This window comes from Theobroma cacao, chromosome 3 (genome assembly GCF_053813885.1).
Source record: "Theobroma cacao isolate CCN51 chromosome 3, ASM5381388v1, whole genome shotgun sequence".
NCBI classification, from domain to species: Eukaryota; Viridiplantae; Streptophyta; class Magnoliopsida; order Malvales; family Malvaceae; genus Theobroma; species Theobroma cacao.
In genome coordinates, this window is record NC_142641.1 from 13,943,290 (window position 1) to 13,965,550 (window position 22,261).

The 22,261-nt window shown below is 33.6% G+C and overlaps 1 protein-coding gene across 6 annotated transcripts; it reads right to left on the reverse strand.

Moving 5' to 3' along the window:
- Positions 1-11,749: 11,749 nt before the first annotated feature.
- Positions 11,750-21,664, reverse strand: LOC18604499 (uncharacterized). Of its 6 annotated transcripts, none has more exons than XM_088804646.1 (8): positions 21,344-21,663; positions 20,818-21,221; positions 20,173-20,292; positions 19,969-20,022; positions 19,043-19,206; positions 14,994-15,170; positions 12,778-12,911; positions 11,750-12,430 (listed from the first exon to the last, which is right to left on the reverse strand). In XM_088804646.1, the coding sequence occupies exons 2-7, from the start codon at positions 21,181-21,183 to the stop codon at positions 12,863-12,865; spliced, it is 930 nt and encodes a 309-aa protein (XP_088660772.1). In that variant the 5' UTR covers positions 21,184-21,221; positions 21,344-21,663; the 3' UTR covers positions 11,750-12,430; positions 12,778-12,862. The 6 variants fall into 6 exon arrangements, with proteins under 6 accessions (XP_088660772.1, XP_007037080.3, XP_088660771.1 ...); XM_007037018.3 differs by lacking the exon at positions 11,750-12,430 and adding an exon at positions 13,190-13,614 and having other exon boundaries at positions 12,707-12,911; positions 21,344-21,662; XM_088804645.1 differs by lacking the exon at positions 11,750-12,430 and adding an exon at positions 13,190-13,614 and having other exon boundaries at positions 12,707-12,927; positions 21,344-21,662.
- Between the last annotated feature and the right edge of the window lie 597 nt (positions 21,665-22,261).

The following is a 22,261-nucleotide window of genomic DNA, read 5'->3' on the forward strand; positions in this document are numbered from 1 at the left end:
AGAAAAAATTAATAGCAGAATTGTATCAAGGTTTAAAACCTTTGCAAGAGGCAATAATAATGCTAACACAATAGGTAAACATATAGTACTACCTTCAAGTTTTACTGGTGGGCCTAGATATTTTTACATAACTACCAAGATTCCATGGTCATCTGTAGGTATTATGGTTGCCTAGATCTTTTTCACATGTAGTGTTAAATGGAAAGAAATTCAAGTTGCACTAAGTTTAATCCCAAATCAAAAACTAGAAGATAGACCTGATATAACATTAAGAGCTTTTAGGTTAAAACTTCGTTATTTAATGGAAGACTTAATGAAGAATAAACACTTTGGGCTTGCTACAACTTGTAAGCCAATTGTATTCAGTTTAATCTATTATTTTTGAAAACAAATACATTAAGGTTGCCTAAGCAAGTGAAAAACTTCTTAATGCTAATCCTCTATCATTAACTCTTTCATCATCCAGTGACTTATACCATCGAATTCCCAAAACAAGGGTTGCCACATGTGCATATCCTCTTTTGGCTCCACCAAGATTCTAAATGTTCATCACCTGAAGACGTAAACAAAATCATATCAGTTGAATTTCCAAACAAGCATGTTCATCATGTTGCCTACAAAACTGTTATCAAATTCATGGCCCATGGGCCATGTGGTTTTGCATGCCCAAATTCTCCCTGCATGGTAAAAGGACATTGCTCAAAATACTATCCAAAAAACTTTCAAATTAGAACTATAGTTAATGAAGATGGATTTCTCATATAACGAAGAAGAAATATCCCTCATTGTGTAACAACAAAAAACAATATCGAATAAGATAATAGATATGTGATACCTCATAATATTGATCTGATTGTCAAATATCAGGCACACATTAATGTTGAAATTTGTGGCCAATTGTGAGTTATAAAATACCTATTCAAGTATATCAACAAAAGACTTGATAGAACCCGAGTCATCTTAGATAACAGTAACTCAAGTGACTGAAATAACTTGGAAAATGTAAATTCAATTACCAATGAGAACCAACAAGAAAACCCTACTGAAATAGATGAAATCAAAACCTACTTGGACTATAGATAATTATTAGCATCGAAGCATGTTAGAGGCTTTTTGCTTTCCCAATTCACCATAGAGAACTAGCTACTTAAAGGTTAGTAATACACTTAGTACAAGAACAAAACATTTATTTTCATGAGAATGAAACCATATCAAGAGTCATACATAGGCTAGATATTAATAAAACAACTTTTACTATATGGATGGTTTCCAACCAAATTGATGAATCTGGCAGACATTTACTATATGCTGATTTTCCTGTTAAATATGTTTGGCAGTAACAAGAATCTAAATGAAAGAGGAGAAAACAAGGTAGATCTATAGGTAAAATAAATTATGTGCACCCAACAACAGGAGAATTATATTACTTGCAATGCTATAAATGTTATTAGAGAAGCTACTAGCTTTGAACATAGTAGGATAGTAAATGGGATCATTTACCAAACTTACCAACAAGCTTGTCAAGTGTTAGGATTATTAGGAAATGATCAAGAGTGGAATGATGCATTACTTCAAGCCTTTCAATGGGCATCTAGCGAACAATTAAGACAATTAGTTGTAACCATTATTATGTTTTGTCAAGTAGCCAACCCTTTTTATCCTTTGGCAGACTAATTGGAAATTATTTTCTAACAATATTGAATATAGAATAAAGCATGCATTTGGAACTTTACAATATACAATTCCTGAGTTAGACCTTCAAAGCATGCATTTGGGCTACCTATGCCAAACCAAGAGACTGCCATTTGTGACCAAGATAGACTTATACATGAAGAAATGAATTACAACTTGTTTGACCTTCAACAATTACATCTAGAATTAATTGCTAATTTGAATACTGAACAAAAACAAATCTATCAATGTGTCAAACAATCATTTGACAATAATGAAGGCTTAATGATATTTGTATATGGACATGGAGGTACTAGAAAAACTTATCTATGGAATACAATCATATCAACCATAAGATCTATAGGAAAAATAGTTTTAGCTGTTGCCTCCTATAGTATTGTTTCTTTGTTATTACCTAGAGGTAGAAAAACTCACTCAAGTTTAAAATTCCTCTTGAAATTAATGAATATTCGACATTTCAAATAAAAAAAAGAACACAGCTAGCAAGATTAGTTCAGTTGTGCAGTTTAGTAGTGTAGGACAAAGAACTTATTGTCCACAAACATTGTTTTGAAACATTAGACAAAACTTTAAGAGGCATACTCAACCAAGATTGTAGTAAGACCACTGACAAACCTTATGGATGAAAAGCCATGTTATTAGCTGGTGACTTTAGGCAAATTCTAATAGTTGTCCAAATTTGCCACAAGATAGATATCATCAATGCCACAATAAACCAATCAACATTATAGTCTAAATGCAAGGTCTTCAGGTTGAAAACTAACATGAGGTTATTAAGGCCTGACTTAATTGAAGATTCAAAGAAAGAGATCGAAACATTCGCCTAATGGTTATTAGATGTCGGTGATGGAACATAGGGTCATCGACAAGACAAGATCATGATGATGACTCTTATTATATACCATTATCGAATGATTTGTTAGTTCCTATAATAAATGACCCAATCAAAAATATCATCTTTGCTATTTATTATAGATTTGACAGATTCTATGCAGATCTAGAATGCCTTAAGCCAAAAGCTATAGTCATACCCTATATTGAAACAGCTGACTTAATCAATACATATGCACTAGATTTAATACCAGGGATCACAAAAACTTATTTTAGTAGTGACTCAATTTCCTAAGCAACCGATCAAGTATCAAATCATCAATTGTTATACCCAACAAAATTCCTTAACTCATTAAAATTTCTTGGTTAATCAGATCATGCCTAAAAGTCGATGTTGTTGTCATGTTGCTTAGAAACATAAACCAAAATTGCGATCTGTGTAACAGAACAAGGCTCATTATTACACAATTAATTCTTAATATCATTAAAGGGAAAATCATTTCTTCGAATCAAACAAACAACAAATATTTCATACTGCAGATTCTTTTAACAACAAAATATCATAATCCATTTGTTTTTAGACGAAAATAATTTGCCATTAAACTATCTTATGCAATGACAATCAATAAAAGCCAAGGCCAAACACTCAACAAAATTGGCATATACCTACCTAAACTTGTTTTCACACATGGTCAACTATATGTAGCTTTCTTAAGAGTTACATTTCAAAATGGATCGTGTATTTTAGCAACGGATGAAAATGGTTCGGCTATCACTAAAACAAAAAACATAGTTTTTCGAGAAATTTTTGATAATTTGGTTTAAGGTTTGTCTTCCTTCTTATCTGTGAACCAAACACTAATATTTATCCTGCAATCATTTCTAATTTTGTTACAAAGACTATATTAGCACATGCTGTTATTCTTTTCTCCTTGATGCTTATCACATGTTCATCTTCCAAACAAATTACTACTAAAACTGCCACAATTCTCATCTTACTCACAAATCTTTATTGATTAAATCTCAATGCATGTTACAAATGGCTAATCGATTTCCACACAATTTACACCCTTTCCAACAAGGTATATCAGTCAAAGTTAGAATCATACGTATATGGCAGTCGATAAGCCCTCCTTGACTAGACATGTTGTTGAGCCTCAATTTCTTAGCTACCGATGCTCAAGCACATACACTTGACTCAACTCGAAAAAACCACTGCACTTAAACAATATAGCCAAACCTTGTAATGTTAATTGCCTACTCATTTAAATTATCCCAAACCTTACTTTTATTCATTAAACAATTCAAAACATCTTGTTGCAAATTTGTTCTATTTTGTGGTACAAACCATTGGAATGATCAAAATTTTTAGATTATGTTGAAGATAATTGAATAAGCTTTTGTTGAAACAATCCATTGCAAGTCTTTTTTGTTTTCACTCTCTTCATAACCTCTATGGCCATCATAAACAATACCTACAATGATGTGTAAGATCAGTTCAATATAACAAAATCACCAACACTGAGTTTGGTTCAAAATTTTTTATGTTCAACTTTGCTTTTATTCAAAAAGCAATTCTGATGCCAATATTTAATGTTAAACTTTAATGCTTTATTCAAATATACATCATTTTCCCTATCCATTTAATTCTTGTTGTGTACTCATAATTAACTTCCTTTCTATCAATAACATTGTTGAGCAGAAAGACACGATGCATTTTATGATCAGGAATTTAGATGCAATGTTGTTCCAATCTCAACTAGAAGGACGCCTTTTATGAATCAAGGGATTCCAAGTTAACAACAACAAAAAGTCTATCAATCCCATTCCCTCGGATGTCATGGCCATATTTACGAAAAACACTGCCACCTACCCAATCCAAGAAGATTTCAATCCATACCCTGTGTGGCACTTTAATTTTGCCTCCATTGACCGACTCAATCCTAGAATACGCAACGACACTATTTTGACGGGTAAGCAGCATTTCTAAAAAATTTTCACTCTAACTCTTAATTTCATGCCATCAATGGTTATTATTGTTCTTTTAATTATACATTCCTCTTCTCGCCAAACTTTATTGGAGCCCTTAAATCAATGACAACAATTTAAAACATTCACTTGCAAAATCGAACCAGTGACTTCTAGAAATGGGACCTCTATATTGAAGACCTAAGGTAAAAAAAAAGGTCAAAAATGTTTGCTACTAATCAAAACAATTCAGATCTGAATATGTATTAACAGTGATTTATTTTAATCATAGTGGCAACAGCTTGAAGGTTGTTCTGTATTGAGATAAAGCTGAAGCAATAAATCAAGATCAACTCCTCGATGAAGTCATCAGTTTGATTATTATTGTGGCTGCAACCACTGTTAAGAAATACATGAGTCAATATATAATGTTTACCGAAACTTAAATTTATATATCTAAGTCAAGATTTCCTTTATTTCTTACTATTTTGTGCATATACAATTTACCTTGTTTCTTGTTCAGTAACCAAATTTTATGTGGATCTTGACATACTAGAAACCATGCTCCATAAAAAAAGGAATAACTTATATAAAAAATGTTTTAGCCTATATTAAGACTAGATTGTTACCTAAAGACAAATCATCATACAGAGATGAAAAAGAACTATTTAGTGTCGGGATTATCAATATGTAGATGCTACCCCACCAATCAGTAATGAAAATGAATGAAATCAGAGACTTAACCATCAAATATATTAATACTACTAAACCAACAAAAATGCAAGTATAACCAATATTCCTAACAACATTGTCAACTTAACTGTCTGATAGCAAAAATATTAAAAATTGACATGCATTCCAAGACACTAAATGCAGGATAAGGGAAAAATTTTTTAACATTGATTACTTTAATGGATGGTTCTCTAATTCCTATAACAAATGTGGAACTGCACTTCGAATTTGTGTTGCCAAATGTTGGTGTGAAAGCATGAGGAAAAGACATCGCTGCCAACATAAGCAAATCGATATCCTTTTACATAAGTTCTCATTCAAATGTGTGCTATCTTTTGATTGTCAAAGCTTGCAGAAGTTGGTTCAATATCCTTAAAAAACTTCTTATTATGTCTACATTAATTGTTTATTTACATATCAATCATGGTTTGCATGTCCATGGTTATCTTCTTCTTTTTTTACTTCCTTTGTCTACGCAAAATGTACCAGATTAGAAAGAAAGGATCTGTGGGATTGCCTTAGACTACTAGCTTCAAATATAAAACAGTCGTGGCTTGTAGGGGGACTTTAATATTATTTTGAATCAAAAGGAATGATTTTTTGGTGCAACTCCTCATGATGGGTCTATGGAAGATTTTTCTACTGCTTTGTTGGACTATGGTCTTATAAATGTTGGTTATGAAGGGAACAATTTTACGTGGACGAATTCTCACATGTTTTAAAGGCTTGATAGGGTAGTTTATAATAAGGAATGGACATAATTTTTTGACTTCACAAGAGTGCAGCACTTGAATAGAGACGGCTCAAACCATTGTCCACTCCTCCTTTCTTGTTCAAACTCTTCAATGAGAGGTCTTTCATCTTTTCAGTTTCTTCAAGCATGGACTAAACATTACAATTTTTTGAGTTTTGTAGAGAACAATTGGAAGCTTCCAATACAGGCGGTGGGATTGCATGCTTTCTAGTACAAGCAACAGCGGTTGAAGAAGGAATTGAAATGGTGGAATAAAAATATATTTAGAGATATTTTTAGTAACTTACGAGCAACAGGGAAAGAAGCTGAAGATAGTGAGATTTTTTATCAACAGGAGCCACCTGCTAATAACAGGGAGAGGACGCAACGATTTTATGCAAAGCTAAATCATTTTTTGAGTATGGAAGAAGCTTTTTGGCAGAAGAAGTCTGGTGTCAAATGGTTGGTTGAAGTAGAGAAGAATACTAAATTCTTACATATGCGGATGCAGAAAGAAAAGGTGAAGAATCACATTTTTCAAATCCAACACTATGATATGAGCAAGTCATTAGTACTAGATTTTTTTTCAGCTTTACTGAAGGCTGAAGCTTGTGATTTATCCAGGTTTAATTCCTCCTGAATTCCTTGTTCATTATCTGACACTGACAATGAGATTTTGCAGTCCCAACAATGCAAGAGCTCAAAGATGTTGTGTTTGCTATTGACAAGAATAGTGTGGCTAGGCCCGATGGTTTTTCCTCCTATTTCTATCAACAAGGTTGGCACATTATTGCAAATGATTTATTACAAGTAGTGGTTGATTTTTTCATGGGTGCTACTCTCCCAAGGGGGTGACTTCCACAACGATTGTGTTGTTTCCTAAAAAGGAAAATGCTTCCCAATGGAGCGACTATCGTCCTATAAGTTTATGTACTGCCTTTAATAAGATAGTTATTAAGCTCCTGGCTAATCATCTTGTAGTAAACTTACTGTCCATTTTTTTAAAAAACCAAAGTGGATTTGTTGGTGGTCGGCTAATTAGTGATAACATTTTATTAGCACAAGAGTTAATGGGGAAAATTGACGGGAAAGCTCGAGAAGGTAATGTTGCTCTGAAACTTGACATGATGAATGTATATGACCATCTAAATTGGGAATTTCTTTTTCTTATGCTGAGATAATTTGGTTTAATGACCAATGGATTAATATGATTTAGAGAAGCATCTCAAACTACTGGTTTTCCCTATAGGTGAATGCTATGTCTGTGGGTTATTTTAAATCAGAAAGAGAGTTACGACAGGGTGATTTTATTTCTTTACTTCTTTTTTTTTTTTGGCAGTGGAATATTTAACTAGAGGCTTGAATACACTATATGCTTAGTACTCATCTCTTCATTACTCATCTGGTTGCTCGATGTCCAAAAGTCACTTAGCATATTTTGACGACGTGATGGTATTTACAAATGGTTGCAAATCGACATTGCAGAAGATTCTTAATTTTTTGCAAGAATATGAGCAAGTTTCTAGGTAGACAATTAATCATCAGAAGAGCTGTTTCATAACTCACAATCATGTTACCAATATGAGAAAGCAAATTATTGCTTAAGTCACTAGTTTTGTTCATAAATGTCTTATTGTTACATACTTGGGAGCTCCACTTCATAAAGGTCTGAAAAAAATTTTGTTGTTTGATGATCTTGTTAATAAAATAAGGGTTCGGATATCGGATTGGGAGAATAAGATTTTATCACAAGGGGGCCGTATCACTCTGTTACGAAGTGTTCTCACTTCCTTGTTGATTTATCTCCTTCAAGTGCTTAAGCCATCGGTTTGTGTGATTGAAAAAATTGAGTGTCTATTTAATAAATTCTTATGGGGTAATTCCATAAAATGTCGAAGAATTCATTGGGCATCTTGGCCGAAAGTCACTTTTCCTTATTTTGAAGGTGGGCTTGATATAAGAAGTTTAATGGATGTATTTGATGCATTTACAATTAAATTGTGGTGGCATTTCAAAACTTGTGATAGCTTGTGGACAATGTTTTTGAGGATTAAATATTGCTCTGGCCAAATTCCTATACATGTGCAACCGAAACTGCATGACTCCTAAGTATGGAAACGGATGCTCACTCAAAAATAGGTGGCAGAAGAACACATAAAATGACATATCGGTAGGGGAGATCTTTTCTTTCAGCATGACTGTTGGATGGGCAATCAACCGCTAGTAACTTCCTTTCCCTCTTATGTTGATTCAATGGTGAGAGTTTGTTATTTTTATAACTATGATAAATGGGATGAGGAAAAATTAAAAAGGGTACTGCCAAAGAGCTTGATAGATGGTATTCTACAAATTCCTATTGACAATACTAGTGATGACATTGCTTATTGGGTTCCTACTCCAAACGTGGCTTTTTCAACAAAAAGTGCTTAGGACATAATTCCACATCGGCAACCTGGCTACCTATTAAGTAAGTTTATATGGCACAAAAGCATTCCCCTTGTAACACCCCGTACCCTCGTATAAAAGTCAATGAGACTTTATTGAGAAGACGAAGGGTCAATTGATGTAAATTTAAGTGTCAAAGAGCGGTGATGGGTGCAAGGAATATTTTGGAATAAAATATTCCATACGTGAGGAAATATTAATAAAACAATAATTAAATAATAATATTTTTATCGAGAATGAATTAGTGAGTTAAAAGGTGATTTGGAAGTGAACCGAGACAAAGTGAGACATTTTGGGTCTCGAGGAGACAAGTGGAGAATTTTGGAATAAAATAATATTTTATTAATAAAATATTATTAAAATATTAATATTTTATCTGTTGTCGAAATTAGTCATGAAGGAGGATTATATGACTAATGTAAGTGGGAGAGAAGAAATAAGAAAGAATTTCGAAGAAAAACGACATAAGTGGGGCTCGCGTGCCTTTATTTAATAAAGTAAGAGCGGTAAATATATATTTAAATATTATGGTGATATGTTGGTGGAGTGCAAATTTGATATTTTATTTGTACAAGTGTAAATGAGGAAAGATAGAAGGAAATTGAAATTTAAAAGAAATAATTGAAGGACCAAATTGAAAAGGATGAAAGGTGTGGAGGGTCGAATGGTAAATAAGAAAAAGTTAAGGACTTATGTGTAATTACAATATTTGAAGCTAAATGGAAGTTGACTAACCAAGGAAAATTGGATTATGTGGAATAATGAATTGTGCATATAATTTCACTATTACATGCAAACCATAGCATGCAAAAAGGAGGAAGTTATTGGAGAACATGTGGGACCCCCACCATGCATAGTGAAAGGAAAAATAAGACTAAATCTATTTGCATGTAATGTGATTGGTTTCAAAGGGTGGCCAAATGAAAACAAAGGAAAATTTGTGCCTGAATTGTGATTGGTTCCAATGGGCGGCCATATAAATGCTAAGTTGCAAGAGTGAAAGAGAAATGTGGAGAAGGCTTTAGTGAGACTTAAGGGCCGGCCATTTAGAGAAGAAAAGAGAGGAAAGAAACTTTTGAGAGGTTTCACCCGAGAGGAAGAAAAAAAGAAGGAAAAGAGAGAAAAGTGAAAGGCTCAGTTTTGCACAAGATCAAGAGAAACTGTGAGGTTTCCTCCCTCATCTTGTAGCTTTGTGTTATTTTATCAACCAAGGAGTCTTCAATACTCAAGAGAGAAGCCGTGGAGTGTTGATGGAGGTGTAAAGCTCGGTTTCAAGATACAAGAGAAATAAGGTAAAGATTGTGATTTTAGCTTGAATAATCCTTGAAAATGGGTTGGTAACTATATGAAATGTCTTGTGGCAGCAAAGGTTGGCTTGATTGGAGAGGATTTAGTGACATGCAAAGCTATCAAAACCATGGATGCATGATGGATTCGAAGTGGAAAAGAAATGGTAAGCATAATATTGTGTTTTAAGCCCACTGTTGGTAAAAATCTTTGAAGAAATAATTTGTGAATCATGTTGGCAGCTTGATGATCAAAGTTTTGGAGGAACATTGGAATGCATGTACGGATCAAGCAACCATAAAGGTAAAAAATGAATAATGTTTTAAGTATGGTTGTGAGATCTTGAGAAAATGGCTTTTGTTGTGTTGATTGGAGTTTTGAAAGGCACAATGTGAAGAATAATGGTTGTGGAAAGAATTTAAAATGCATGAGCTAGTTGTAATGTTAAGTTGCTTGGTATGTTATTTGAAAGAAATAAAAAGGAATAATGTGGATGCAGGATTGAGAAATAAAACATTGAAAGTTGGATAGACAATTATGCATGTAAACTTGGAAATAATTGAGTGGGATTTGGAATGATTGTTGCTGCCATATATGTGGTTTATATTATGAAGATATAAGATGGATTTGGATGAAAGTTGTTTGAAAAGGGTAAAATGGGCACTTAATGTCGTAAATAAGTTGCCGGTACATATAATATAAAGAATTACGCAAGTAAAAGATATGAATTCCTTTGTTAAAAATATGTAAAATGCATATGAATATGCAAAGGTCAAGTGAGAAAGAATGGTGATTCTAGCATGATGTAAGTTATTAAAATGATGATTGATGTTTGAATGAGAAAGAAAAATGGGAATGGTAAACACTAAGTATATTAAACTTGTTTCTCATCTACGCTCTGCTCACGAAGCCCATGATCACTGAGTCTATGAGACTCACCCCTTTATTTCCCTTTTGCAGATAGTGATCGGCTTAGCGTGCTTTCATCGGCATTTATAGTCTATCGCAAATAGGTAAAGGCATCTCGTAGCATATTATTCTGAGTCGCTCCGCTACTAGAGGTCAAGTCATTGTAACGTTCTTTATTTTTGTAAATGGATACTAGTCTTAATATAAATATTCAATTAGAGATTTTAGACTATGGTGTATTTACTTACAGTTATATGGAATAAAGGTCAAGTTGATTTATTATGACTATTGTTCAAATCATGTCACGAGAGTTATACGATTTAAAGCCATAACATAAATTGGTGAACGAGTATAATGAATTAACAAGAATTTATAATAAGGCTTGTTCGGGACTTGACGAGTTCTCTCAAAAGTCTTAGACGCCGGTAGCGATCGAGGAGTAGTTGTTACAATTATATGCCATTAACTAATACACACCCTATACATTTTAATAATTACAACTCATTAAAATATATTTACATAGAAGTAGTTGCCAACAATGCATATGCTCTGCTTGTCGATGAGAACTGAGGACTTACAGACCTCGTAAACATACTTGACCCGTTAATACATTTCAGGTTAAGGTGTGGAGCCAAACAAATAGGTCAATTTCATTAAGAGTAATTTTGTTTTAATTTTAATTTTTCTGATTAAAAGCAGTTAAAATTATGAAAAGACCTAATTTTAAAAATGCTTTAGGCATGGGACCCATTTATAAAAAAGAACTCATAAGGTCTTATATTCACATTGACAAAAACGGCACATATATATCAAGTGATACAACTTTAATTAGACACTAACTTGTTCTTGATCCATTAACAAGTATAAAACATTTAACAAAACAGTTTCATGCAGCTTAACATAACAGGTAGAGTCATAGAGTTTAAGTAAAAGACTCCTATTTTTACACAAAATTCAAGTGGATTACATATGCCTTCATGTCCACGTGGATGCAAGCATTGCAAGTTTAGCCCGCTGAATCATGGCTGCTTCAAAGTTTTCTGCCATAGTGCTAGAAGAAGTGTCCCCACTATCATCACTTGAAGACTTGGTAACGTCATTGCTAAGGTCATATGACTGTTTTTCTCTTCCATCTACATCATCACGAGCGAATTCTATAGCTTCATTATTCGGAGATAGCAAGCCATCCATTCTAGTTTGACCACTGCCAGCAGCCTCCAAACAAAACTGGGAGCTATCTTTCTCATCAGTTGCCATGTGAGTGTTGCTTTTAACAGCCACGTCTTTTTTCTTGTCACCATTTGACAGCTTAGGCTTCTGTGCTTTAGCCACGTTCTCATCTTGCACCTTACGTGTGCTCACCAAGGAGATTTTGCCATGGCATATTGATCACCACCATACTATTTTTCCCTAGTCTGCAGATTTTCACAACCAATCGCATCGTCCATCTTCTCATTTTCTTCTTCTTCCGCGATTGTTGTAAGTATGTTGGATGTTTGAAGACCAGTAAAAGCTCCCTGGTTATCAACACGAACTGCCTTTCCTTTCCTTGGCTTCGTTTTTTCGAATAGATTTGTCCCCCAATCTAAATCAGCAGGAGGATTCCCAATTGAATCCACAACCGGTTGTAAACAGTCAACACTGTGTGCAAATTCTCGCAGTGCTTGGACGCGTCCCATTGGCAGTAGATTCATCAATATATAATGGATTCCCAATTGATTTAGCTATTACTAGCAGTGCCGATTTATCAAAAAGATGAGCTTTGAGACAGTTAACAACCAAGGAATCCTTCTCGGGACAGAAATCTGCACTCCACTTAAACACACGCATTTTCTGGTTTGCAATAACATATAAATCATTAGCTTATTAATTAAGAATTTTACTCCTAACTTATTTATAAAGATATTTTCAAAAAATAAAAAATAAAAAGCTGTTTAATACTAACCTCTTACAAAGAAAATAAAACCTATTCTTTTAAAATATTAAAAACGTAAACAATGAAGCAACCAAAATTATATTAAATTATAAAATAACATTATTCGTTATATCAATTTTTTTATTGAGAAAACAAGAAATTTAAACTTTAGCTCCTTAATCATGGATAAATACTTTCACCATTAAAAACCAGATACCATATTTACTCTTAAATAAAAATAGTTGTTTTTCTGGCTGATACATACACAATGATTATCGCCTCCCCGCCTTTTCTTCGGATCTTGGATCCCAATGTTACCTCAGTGACTTATTGCTGGTGGCTCTGATCTTTCAACGTCTCTTCTCATGTAGAGCTGGTAATCCGAAACACGATTTGAACCTGCAGCTTACCGAGTCTAATTTAATTAGAAAAAGTCAACAATTTAAATTTAAAATGATTTAAATTTAAAATGGTTCAAACTTGAATTGATCTAAATTTAAAATGATATCAATTTGAAAGATTAAATTATTTTAAAAGTCAACAATTTGAATTTAAAATGATTCGAATTCAAATAACCTAAAAAAATGTCACACTCGGACGATCGAAATCCGAAAAATTTGAATCTAATAAATAGCTTAAATTTTCTTTGACCTCTAAAGTGACTCAACACGACTTACCCGGTTGTCACCTCTAAATTTAATAAGAGGCACGAAGCACTCTTATCGACCCTCAAATTTTTTGAGCACAATACAAAATTTAAGAAAAGGTAATTTTATGGTGATTGCTCAGATTACAACGATTAGCAAATATAAATGTATAATAATACAAAACATTTCTTGAAATAAATTAAGAAAGGAGGTAAAATAACTGGGCAAGCATTTATATTTTTGGCTAGACTAGGTTATAAAATCTGGCAACCCAAGGTGCAAGTTGAGTGTTATGAGGGGTTCTTGGATTTGCAGCATAATAATCAGACCAGTAGCAAGGCGAAATTCTGCCAGAAAAATCCCCATCTGAATAAATACAAAATGGCAACCAAGTCTCACCCCCATTCATTCTTCTCCTCCTCTCTCTAGGGTATGCCAATGGTGCCTGTACGTATCTGCATGAATTTCCCATAGTTATCCTCTGAGTTGAACTACAGAAGAAATCCATGTTTAAAGCTTTGGTAACATTTTAGGGTCTCTTTGCTCATCTTTTTCAAGTTGCAGCTAAAGCCTTTGACATTTGGTCAAAAAGAGTTGCCTCATCTAGCACAAAAATACGCCAACTTTCTAAATGTCCTAATCACACTTACAAGTCTAGCACTCAATTTCCTAATCAGTACCCAACCAAGAAATTCTGCAAAAGCATACTGTGTATATCATATGCTTCTCATATATTTGGTACCTACTAAATATATCAAAGCACAAGCTAATCAGCATTTGCTATTCACACTTCTGAAACCCTTCTATTAAAGAGATTAATATCAACTACAATGCAAATCATAAAGAATAGCACAGTGAAATAGAAAAAAAAGAATCTGTTTCAAGGAGGTATACTTTGGTTTAAAAGGAGGAAGGGGATGTATGGATCCACATACGGTTTTTTGTAATCCAATTTGATAGTAACAAAATTACGGTTAAAACTTATGGAAGGAAACAATTCAAGAGATTCACAAACTAGAAGAAAGATAGATGAAAAAAATGGCAATGACCAATAACCATAAGAACTAATGTTAGAACAACATTGTTTAACATTTTGTAGTTAAATAAGCAATTCTCTTTCTCAAGTCTGGAAGAGATGACATTCCAGAAAAGGTGTTACAATGACCAATCATTATTTTAAAAACTTGCCCAAATGACAATAGAAATTTTCAACATACTTAAGGAAGTTATTAAATGTCAATTATGATAAAATATTATTAATGTCACTTATGCAACCATTAGAAAATCAAATTAGAAACACGTAGAGCAGGTTTAATCTTAGAAAATGTTTTCTATTTTCCATTTTCATTTACTCTAAATATGATCATTACGATAAGATAAATGACTAAATTTGAAAAGGAAAACAAGGGATAAGAAACGTAGTTAAAATGTAGAAAAACCACTTTTGATAATTTTCCAATTTTATAGAAAATTCGAAAACCAAAGTTTCCAAATTAGCTATTACCATGATTCATTGATTATTTATAATGTAAAAATAGAGATGGAAAATAGAAAACATTTTCTAAAACTGAACAGGCCCATAGTTTTTCACACGAAATATTTCTCTTTGTGATGGAGGATGAAGAATGCTAATGACAAGAACCAAACAGTATCCTCAACTGCATGTTAACAAAGTGTTACTACTTTTTGTTACCATCTAGATCAAACTGGAAAGCAGTAAAAGACTAAACAAAAAACTAATCTCCCTATCCTTCCTAACCACATAAATTGTCCTTAATATAAAAATTTTTCAGAAAAATCATTAAATTGGTGAAAAAGGTTGCAATCATAATACCTTATACCATCCACTATGGCATCCCAGCAAAAATGTGTGTGGCCAAACACATGACATGCAAAGGAACTACCTTCAATCCCGTGTATAGACCTTATACGATCTTCAAGCCAATCAGAGCCAATGATTTTTGGCAGGTTTGGATAGAACAGCATTCTTTTTTCTGGACAAAGCTCTTGCCTGCAGAACAATATATACAAGCAACAGTAAAACCTTGCCCCATGTATATGTGGAACCAATTATATGAACTCTGTTAATGGTGACATAAACAATTTTCAGGTTCAGGCTAACAACGAAAAGAATCATGCAACGATATTGTTCTTTAAAAAGAAGAAAAAATGTCCACACCTACACAGAATTAAATGGAGGTCTTTAGTATCTGCAGATAGCTAGCAATTTTTAGAGAGATTGGAAACCTGAGATTACAACCAATTAACAAAAGTTTTTGGTTTAACCCATAGGCTAAAGTTTTCCTTACTGCCAATGTGCCTCAATGAGTTTCAAAGATATAAAACTCATTTACCAGTAATTACAGAGAAATTGAATCTTAAAAACAGCAAACTCTTTGTTGACCAAACATGCTGTGAACATAATTTGCCAAGACAGAAAATTTCACTGATACAAGATATTTACTGGAAAAACTTAAACCATCTGTGACAAGTACTGTACAATATATTAAAAAACGAACAAAATATTTGATCATAAGGGCACATTAGTATAATGTATTTCCTTTCAAAGACTTCTTTCCTTTTTCGGTACTGAATCAAGAAAATTTCCTTAAAAAACAGAAAAAACAAGAACAAAACTAGTAAAAGATAGAAAGGAAATCAGATGAGAAACATCAAAATAAGGCAAGATAAAAGTGAAGTCAAAGGAAAACAGATAGAAGGGTAAAACTCCAGGTATGAAGAGCTTGCACCATATTGGCAATTAATAATCATTCTAAAGCAGATCTTCCAAAGATTATAGCTCACCACCCATCGTTGGTTTACTGTTTTTGCCCAAAAGATATTGTAGTATGAAGTTCTTTTAGCTCTTCCTGCATAGCTATTGAAACTTCCTCAAGCTTGTTCCTCATTTTCCTAATAAACAAGGCCCCAACCTGGGTTTCAACTTCCTTTCTCTCATGTACCCAATTAAGAGTTCTGCAGAACCTTTCCTAACTCCGTACATGAATTTCTTTGCTTGAAGGAGAGTGGACTTCTTGGATTTGATGGTTTTACATCTTATTCTTGACTACTCTCCAAAGTTGTAACAGCAAATGCTGTGCCATTACTTTTGTTTGCAACCTCACCCTCATCAATATCAATAATTTCTCCTTCACTGTGTGAATTGGCTTATAGGGATTCATGCACCCTTTGCTGTTCTCTATTAAGCAAATGTGCTGTATTTATGATTCCTTCCATTTCACCCAGAGATTCATCATCAGATTTGGAGGTCTTCTCAACCATAAAATTTGGATGACCACTATCATCTTGTTTTCCATGTTTAACCAGAGAATCAACAGAGCAGGTCTTTGCAATTCTTGCTATCAGTTGGGGTAACCTCTGCCTTGAATCAGCAGTACGATGACTTTTTCTATCAACAATTTCTTTTTTGACAATCTTTAATATAGAAAGGAAGCTTGGGGGAGTTACCTAGAGTAAAGTTTAGTTATGGAGGAGATTGACACCAGGATTTTGAATGACCATTTTTGCCACATTGAGCATAAACTCTAAAATCCTTCTCATGCTTGAATTGGATCCAAAGGCATTCTTCTTTACTACTAATGGGATTAAGTTATACAAAATCTTTTAGCTGAAAACCAATTTATCTTGATACTCCTTGAGATACTGAAGTTGTTGATTTTCCTTTCGCAACAAGGTGAGCTTGATTTCCAAATTTTGCTTTTCCTTTTTGGACCATCTTGATGACAGAATATGCTGCAACCAATTATTTTCTAGTTCCAAAATATGTACTTGGCTTTTAGCCTCTTCCTTTTCTTGCCACAACTTCTTGTTTTCTTGCTGCAATTCAATGAATGCCCTCAAGATCTCTCATTCTGGCTTTCAACTCAGAAGCCTCTACTGAAAAGGATTGGCCATTGGGAGAGTTCTCTAGCTGTAAAAGCTTAATTTTTTCGCCAAGCTGTGAACTTTTCATATCCCATATCTTCTTCTCCTACTCCATCTCTTTCAATCAAGATTCTAGTTTTTTTCTTTTGCTCAATGAATTTCTTTATTTGGGTTTTTTAATCAGTCAATCTCCTGCTTTAGTTGCTTGAGTTCCTCTTCAATCCCACTAAGAAACATAAGCTAAAAACAAGCCTTTTGTTGTTCTTTGCCATCAAGTTGTCCAGCGTTTTCCATGAACTCTTCTGTCAGTTCTTGAGATAGCTCTTTAAGCATTTCCATGATTGAAAGAAACCAACTCAGCTTAGCTAAAGGATACAGAAACAGAGATGCACCACAACAAAAAGGAACAAAATAAAAAGCTCAGATAAAATAGTCAAGGGAAACAAGCCAATGATACAGAAGAAAAGACTTAAAAACATCAAATTCACACAAGGAATCAACAAACAATAAAACTTTTGAAAACCTAGACCAACACCATCAACCAAAGAAGAACAAGACAATGAAGACATTAAAGGACACTTTTTTTAGGAAAGGACTATGTTTCTTTTTTTCTTTTTTTCCTTTAAGAGGTCAGAAAAAACGTGGAGAGCAGAAGAGAAGTAATCAGCTGCACCTGAGAAAGAAAAAAGGGAAAGAGGGTTCCTTCTTTTGGCTGTCCTCTTAAAGACATCTAGTGCAAAAGTAATGATGAAATTAAGTTTTGATCCACTATGCTGTTAGACAAAAAGTAATGACCAAATATATATAATTATATTACATAAACGAGCACTTCTAATATTTTCTCTGGTAACAATATCCTGGTATAATTATATAAATATATCGGCAGCTAGTTCTCAAATTCCTTTTCTCTCATTCAGTAGTAACTAATTATTCAGGCTTTTTAACAAGACAAAGAAGTTACTGAACAGCCAATTGTTTAGAAAGCATAAAGATAATAAAAAATTAAACAGTATAAATATTTAATCTTCAACCTCAACAATTCTGCAAGATTCCTTATTACTTAATGCAGATTATTAAATTTTATTTTCAATTAAACTAACTATTAATTTTTTGACAATAAACTAATTGACTTTATAGAAAATAGTAAAATAATTATTTAATTCAGAATAATAAAGAAGTACTATACGGAAGCTAACATAATGTTTGGTCTCTTCCACAAGGCTCTCCAGTCTCCAATTCAAAAAACTTTTCCTAAATAACCTCCATTATTGCACTCCCCAAGTTCATTCCAAATTACTAAGTGCTTAAATAGAGTGAAAAAGCCTCTCCCCCAACTTAATGGCATCTACTTTTGTGTTTAGATTCTATGCTTAATGTGTTTAGAATTTTTCTTAAATCTGAGCAAGCTTACCTAAGTTCTGGTTTCCTTAAACTTTTACTGACACCTATGTATCTGACAATCAAAAATAACTATCACACCTCTTAGTTTCCTCAGGATTCCTAGAAGAGGCTGTGTTCCATGAAATCTGAATTACTGTCAATTAATCCTCCTAATCAGTCCTAAATCCAGGTTATGTTTTAGAATAGGTTGCAACCCCAGAATGGCTTGATCATTTTCTCTTTCTAGTTTCTCCCTCCAGCAACTAGATAACCTCATGTTCTCAGTGTCCACCATTCCCAGTCACCTTTAAATAGTTCACTCATTTTTTTTATGCCAACATTTACATACAACTATAACCAATTGTACTCTCCCTATAATATGTACTGGGTGCTTGCCAGATCATTCTTGCCTTCACATGTAGCTACCTATTTCTATCCTTCTCTAAATCCTCACAAATTTCATCCTATTTCTCTCTCAAAACAATGCTTTCCAACCAAAATTAAAAAAACTATCCTCCTCTTACCACCAATGGTACATTACAAATTATGAGGAGCAATTATGAATCAGCAAGCAACTAGCTAAAACAAATCAAGAGTTTAGATAAGCATGCAGCTAACCTAGGAACAAAATGAGAAAATGTTATTATTTGGCTACAAGTGCTCTGGATCTGCTTCACAGTATCTTGGTTGTTTTCATTCATTGCATCAAAGTATAAAGCAAGAGAGCTGTCCCTGTTTGAAAGGTTGCCAGGCCACTTGCATGCACGAAAGTCCTTACAAGCCTAAAGCAAAAAGAAAAGAAAAAAAACATTATGAGCAAATGTATTTAAGATTATCTCATGCTCCACCAAATGAAAAATCAGAAAACATAATAACAAAAATAGTCAATTAAAAACAAATAAATAAGGAAAGACAAGTAGGAAAAAGACAATGTAAAAAATTTCCAAAACATTTGGAGATATGAATCAAGATGGAAATGCCTAAACATCAAACAAATTTTGATGGAAGATAATAAAGGGCAATGAGTGGACAACAACACATAAGACAACTCGTCATACCATGTGATTGACCAACATATGGTACAAAAACAATCTACATTATACCAGACATTATAAACAAAAATCAGTTAATTATGCAGAATATACAAGATGTCTTCATCAAATTGAATGAAGAGTAAGGGGCTAAGGACAGCCGTGATACTACACTATTAAAGATCTATAGTTTGGAAATTCATTAACAGCAATGATCACATAAGTGAGAGATGGCGCCTCATTTTTCATGCAAATTTAACACTTTCAAGCTGTAGGTACTGCAGATGGTATCCATGGTTGTTTCAGTATTATCAGAGGGCATAAAAGCAATGGTTTCTTTTATTATAAGCATTAAGGTTGTAACCTGTATTATCACAGTATTTTCTAACTCCAGAAAGAAAGTTATAATTATTGTGCATCCTTGGACAGTGAAAAGGTAAACAGAACAGCATGACAGTTCTGCACCAAAAAAGGGTTTCAAACACCTTAAAAGGGTAAAAGAAAGTGAATCACCATATCCAAAGACGGAATTCGAATCCCAGTTATGTCCTCCTCCCTATCAAAGCTCTGCAGTGTAAGAATTGCAGAACAAACAAAGAATTACTTTTATCAAACTAAATTTCAAAAGGGCCAACTTTCTAACAGCCAAGCAACCAAGAATATAAAAGTTAAAAATAAAAAAGAAAATGAAAATGAAACCATTTATGAAGTAATCACCTCATGGTACCAAGAAAACAAAGGAACAATTCCCAAGCCATCTATAACCACTGGATTGGTCTCAACTCCAAGTTGTCTACATGCATCAAGCAATTTATTCAGCTTCTGAAGAGAATCAAGCTGAAAATAAAACCATACTACTTTACTTTAAGATGAAAATTAATATAAGCAGCAAAGAAGCATTGCCATATAACAGAAACAAGTTGGAAAAACAAGAATAAGGCACGGTGGCACTATTAAACATAGAACAATGAAATTTGGTAAATAACAAACCTACTCCTATGACCATCCAAGATGTTAGAGGTCAAATATACATCATAGAAATTATGCACATCTTTTGATGAGGAAGGAAATCTTTAGAATTAAACAGAAACTTAAGTGACAAGAACGAGACCAAATTGCAGGCTGCAGCTTTCAGAAAGACAAGAGGGCATTGACAAAATTTCCGGTATGGCTAGGTGACGAAATTGCCTATTCTCACAAGTAAACACATGATAAGAAACTAAAGGAGGTGCAATTTGTTTAAATATGTGACAAAATCGCTTATTCATACAGTAAATATATGTGGATTATATCCTTAAATACATCTACATATAAGCATGTGAACTTAAATTTCCTTCTCAAAAAAACATATATTTTTCTTACATCATCTCTCTCCCAACGACACCAAAGATCATGGTTTCCAGGTACATAGAAGACATATTCAAACCTGTCCCTCAAGAGAGACATGGTCAAAACAAAATTGTCATACATCTCTGCTACATCACCGGCCACCAGAAGAACATCTTTGTTGTGTCTCTTAGTGGGAAAACTCCTCACCCATGCCATATTCTCTGGATAGTCGGTATGCAAGTCGGAGAGCACAAAAACCCGTAGGCCAAAACCATCTCTCAATGCAGTAGGTAATATCTGAGGCCTTTTAATGCAACCCCTCTTGATGCCTCTCCTATACTTTTTGAATGCTATTTTCTCGGAGAGAGAATTTGTAGATAAGCTCAAGCATGAGACCATGGGTGTTGTTCAGTCAGTCTTTAAGTGCAATGAAACAGCTGAGAAGACCAAATTGCTTTGCTTAAAGCACAAGATGATTTTACAATAACCCAACCAAGCAAGGCAGCAATCACAAATCGAAATGCCATTGAATTACGAAAAAAGAAGAAGTTGTGCGTACCTTATTATTTGGGATGCCCTTTCCTTCCGCCTTCCCTTTTAAGACAGATCTAAACCTACGCTTTCATAGGATACAGTCAGTCCTTCGTTACAATTCCTTGGTCTCTTAGGTCTATTCGTGGGTGTTGTGACTATTGGGACACAAGAATTGCAGGCCGTTATTCTGACTATCCTCTTCTGATAAGGGAATTAGAAGTAATCTTGGAAGCGGACGGAGCAGAGGTGCAGAAGGCCACAAAATTTCCCTTGGGAGTGTACGGAGAATGTGGTCAGTGAAAACTAACCCCATGATTAAGAATTGAGAATCAACCTTTCTTGCCTTTCATTTAGATTCGAATTGGTACAAGCCTCAAAACCATTTAAAAGAATTTAAATAAATACATTCAAGTAAGTTTTTATATTTTTATTTTTATCAAAGTTGTTCTAATTGATTCTTGGCATGGTACTAATATGAAGCTCGAAAAATATCATATAATCATTATTCAGATGTGTGGTACAGGAACTCAATCATCTCGATCTAAAATTTGGAGTCACATAATCATTGTTGCGACGTACGAGGTCCAAAAACTCGACCGTCTCAATATAGATATTTGAAGTCACCATTAATCTTTTATTTATGTATGATTGACCACTTAATAAAATTTATTTTTTTTCGACCAAGTCTTAAACTGATTTTAAGTTAATCTAAAAAACAAAGCTTGATTTATGTATTTTAAAATTAGATTGGAGAGTATGGTTATGTATGGTAAACGATTAGCACCCGTAATACTCATTCAACGAACGGTACCAAATAACCATATATTATCATATTTTAGTCTTAATTCTTGATTTTATTCTTATATATTTCCTTAATCATTATTTATTTTGTTAATTATTTTATTATCTTTGGTTTTATTCTTGAATAAAAATCTTTTATTGA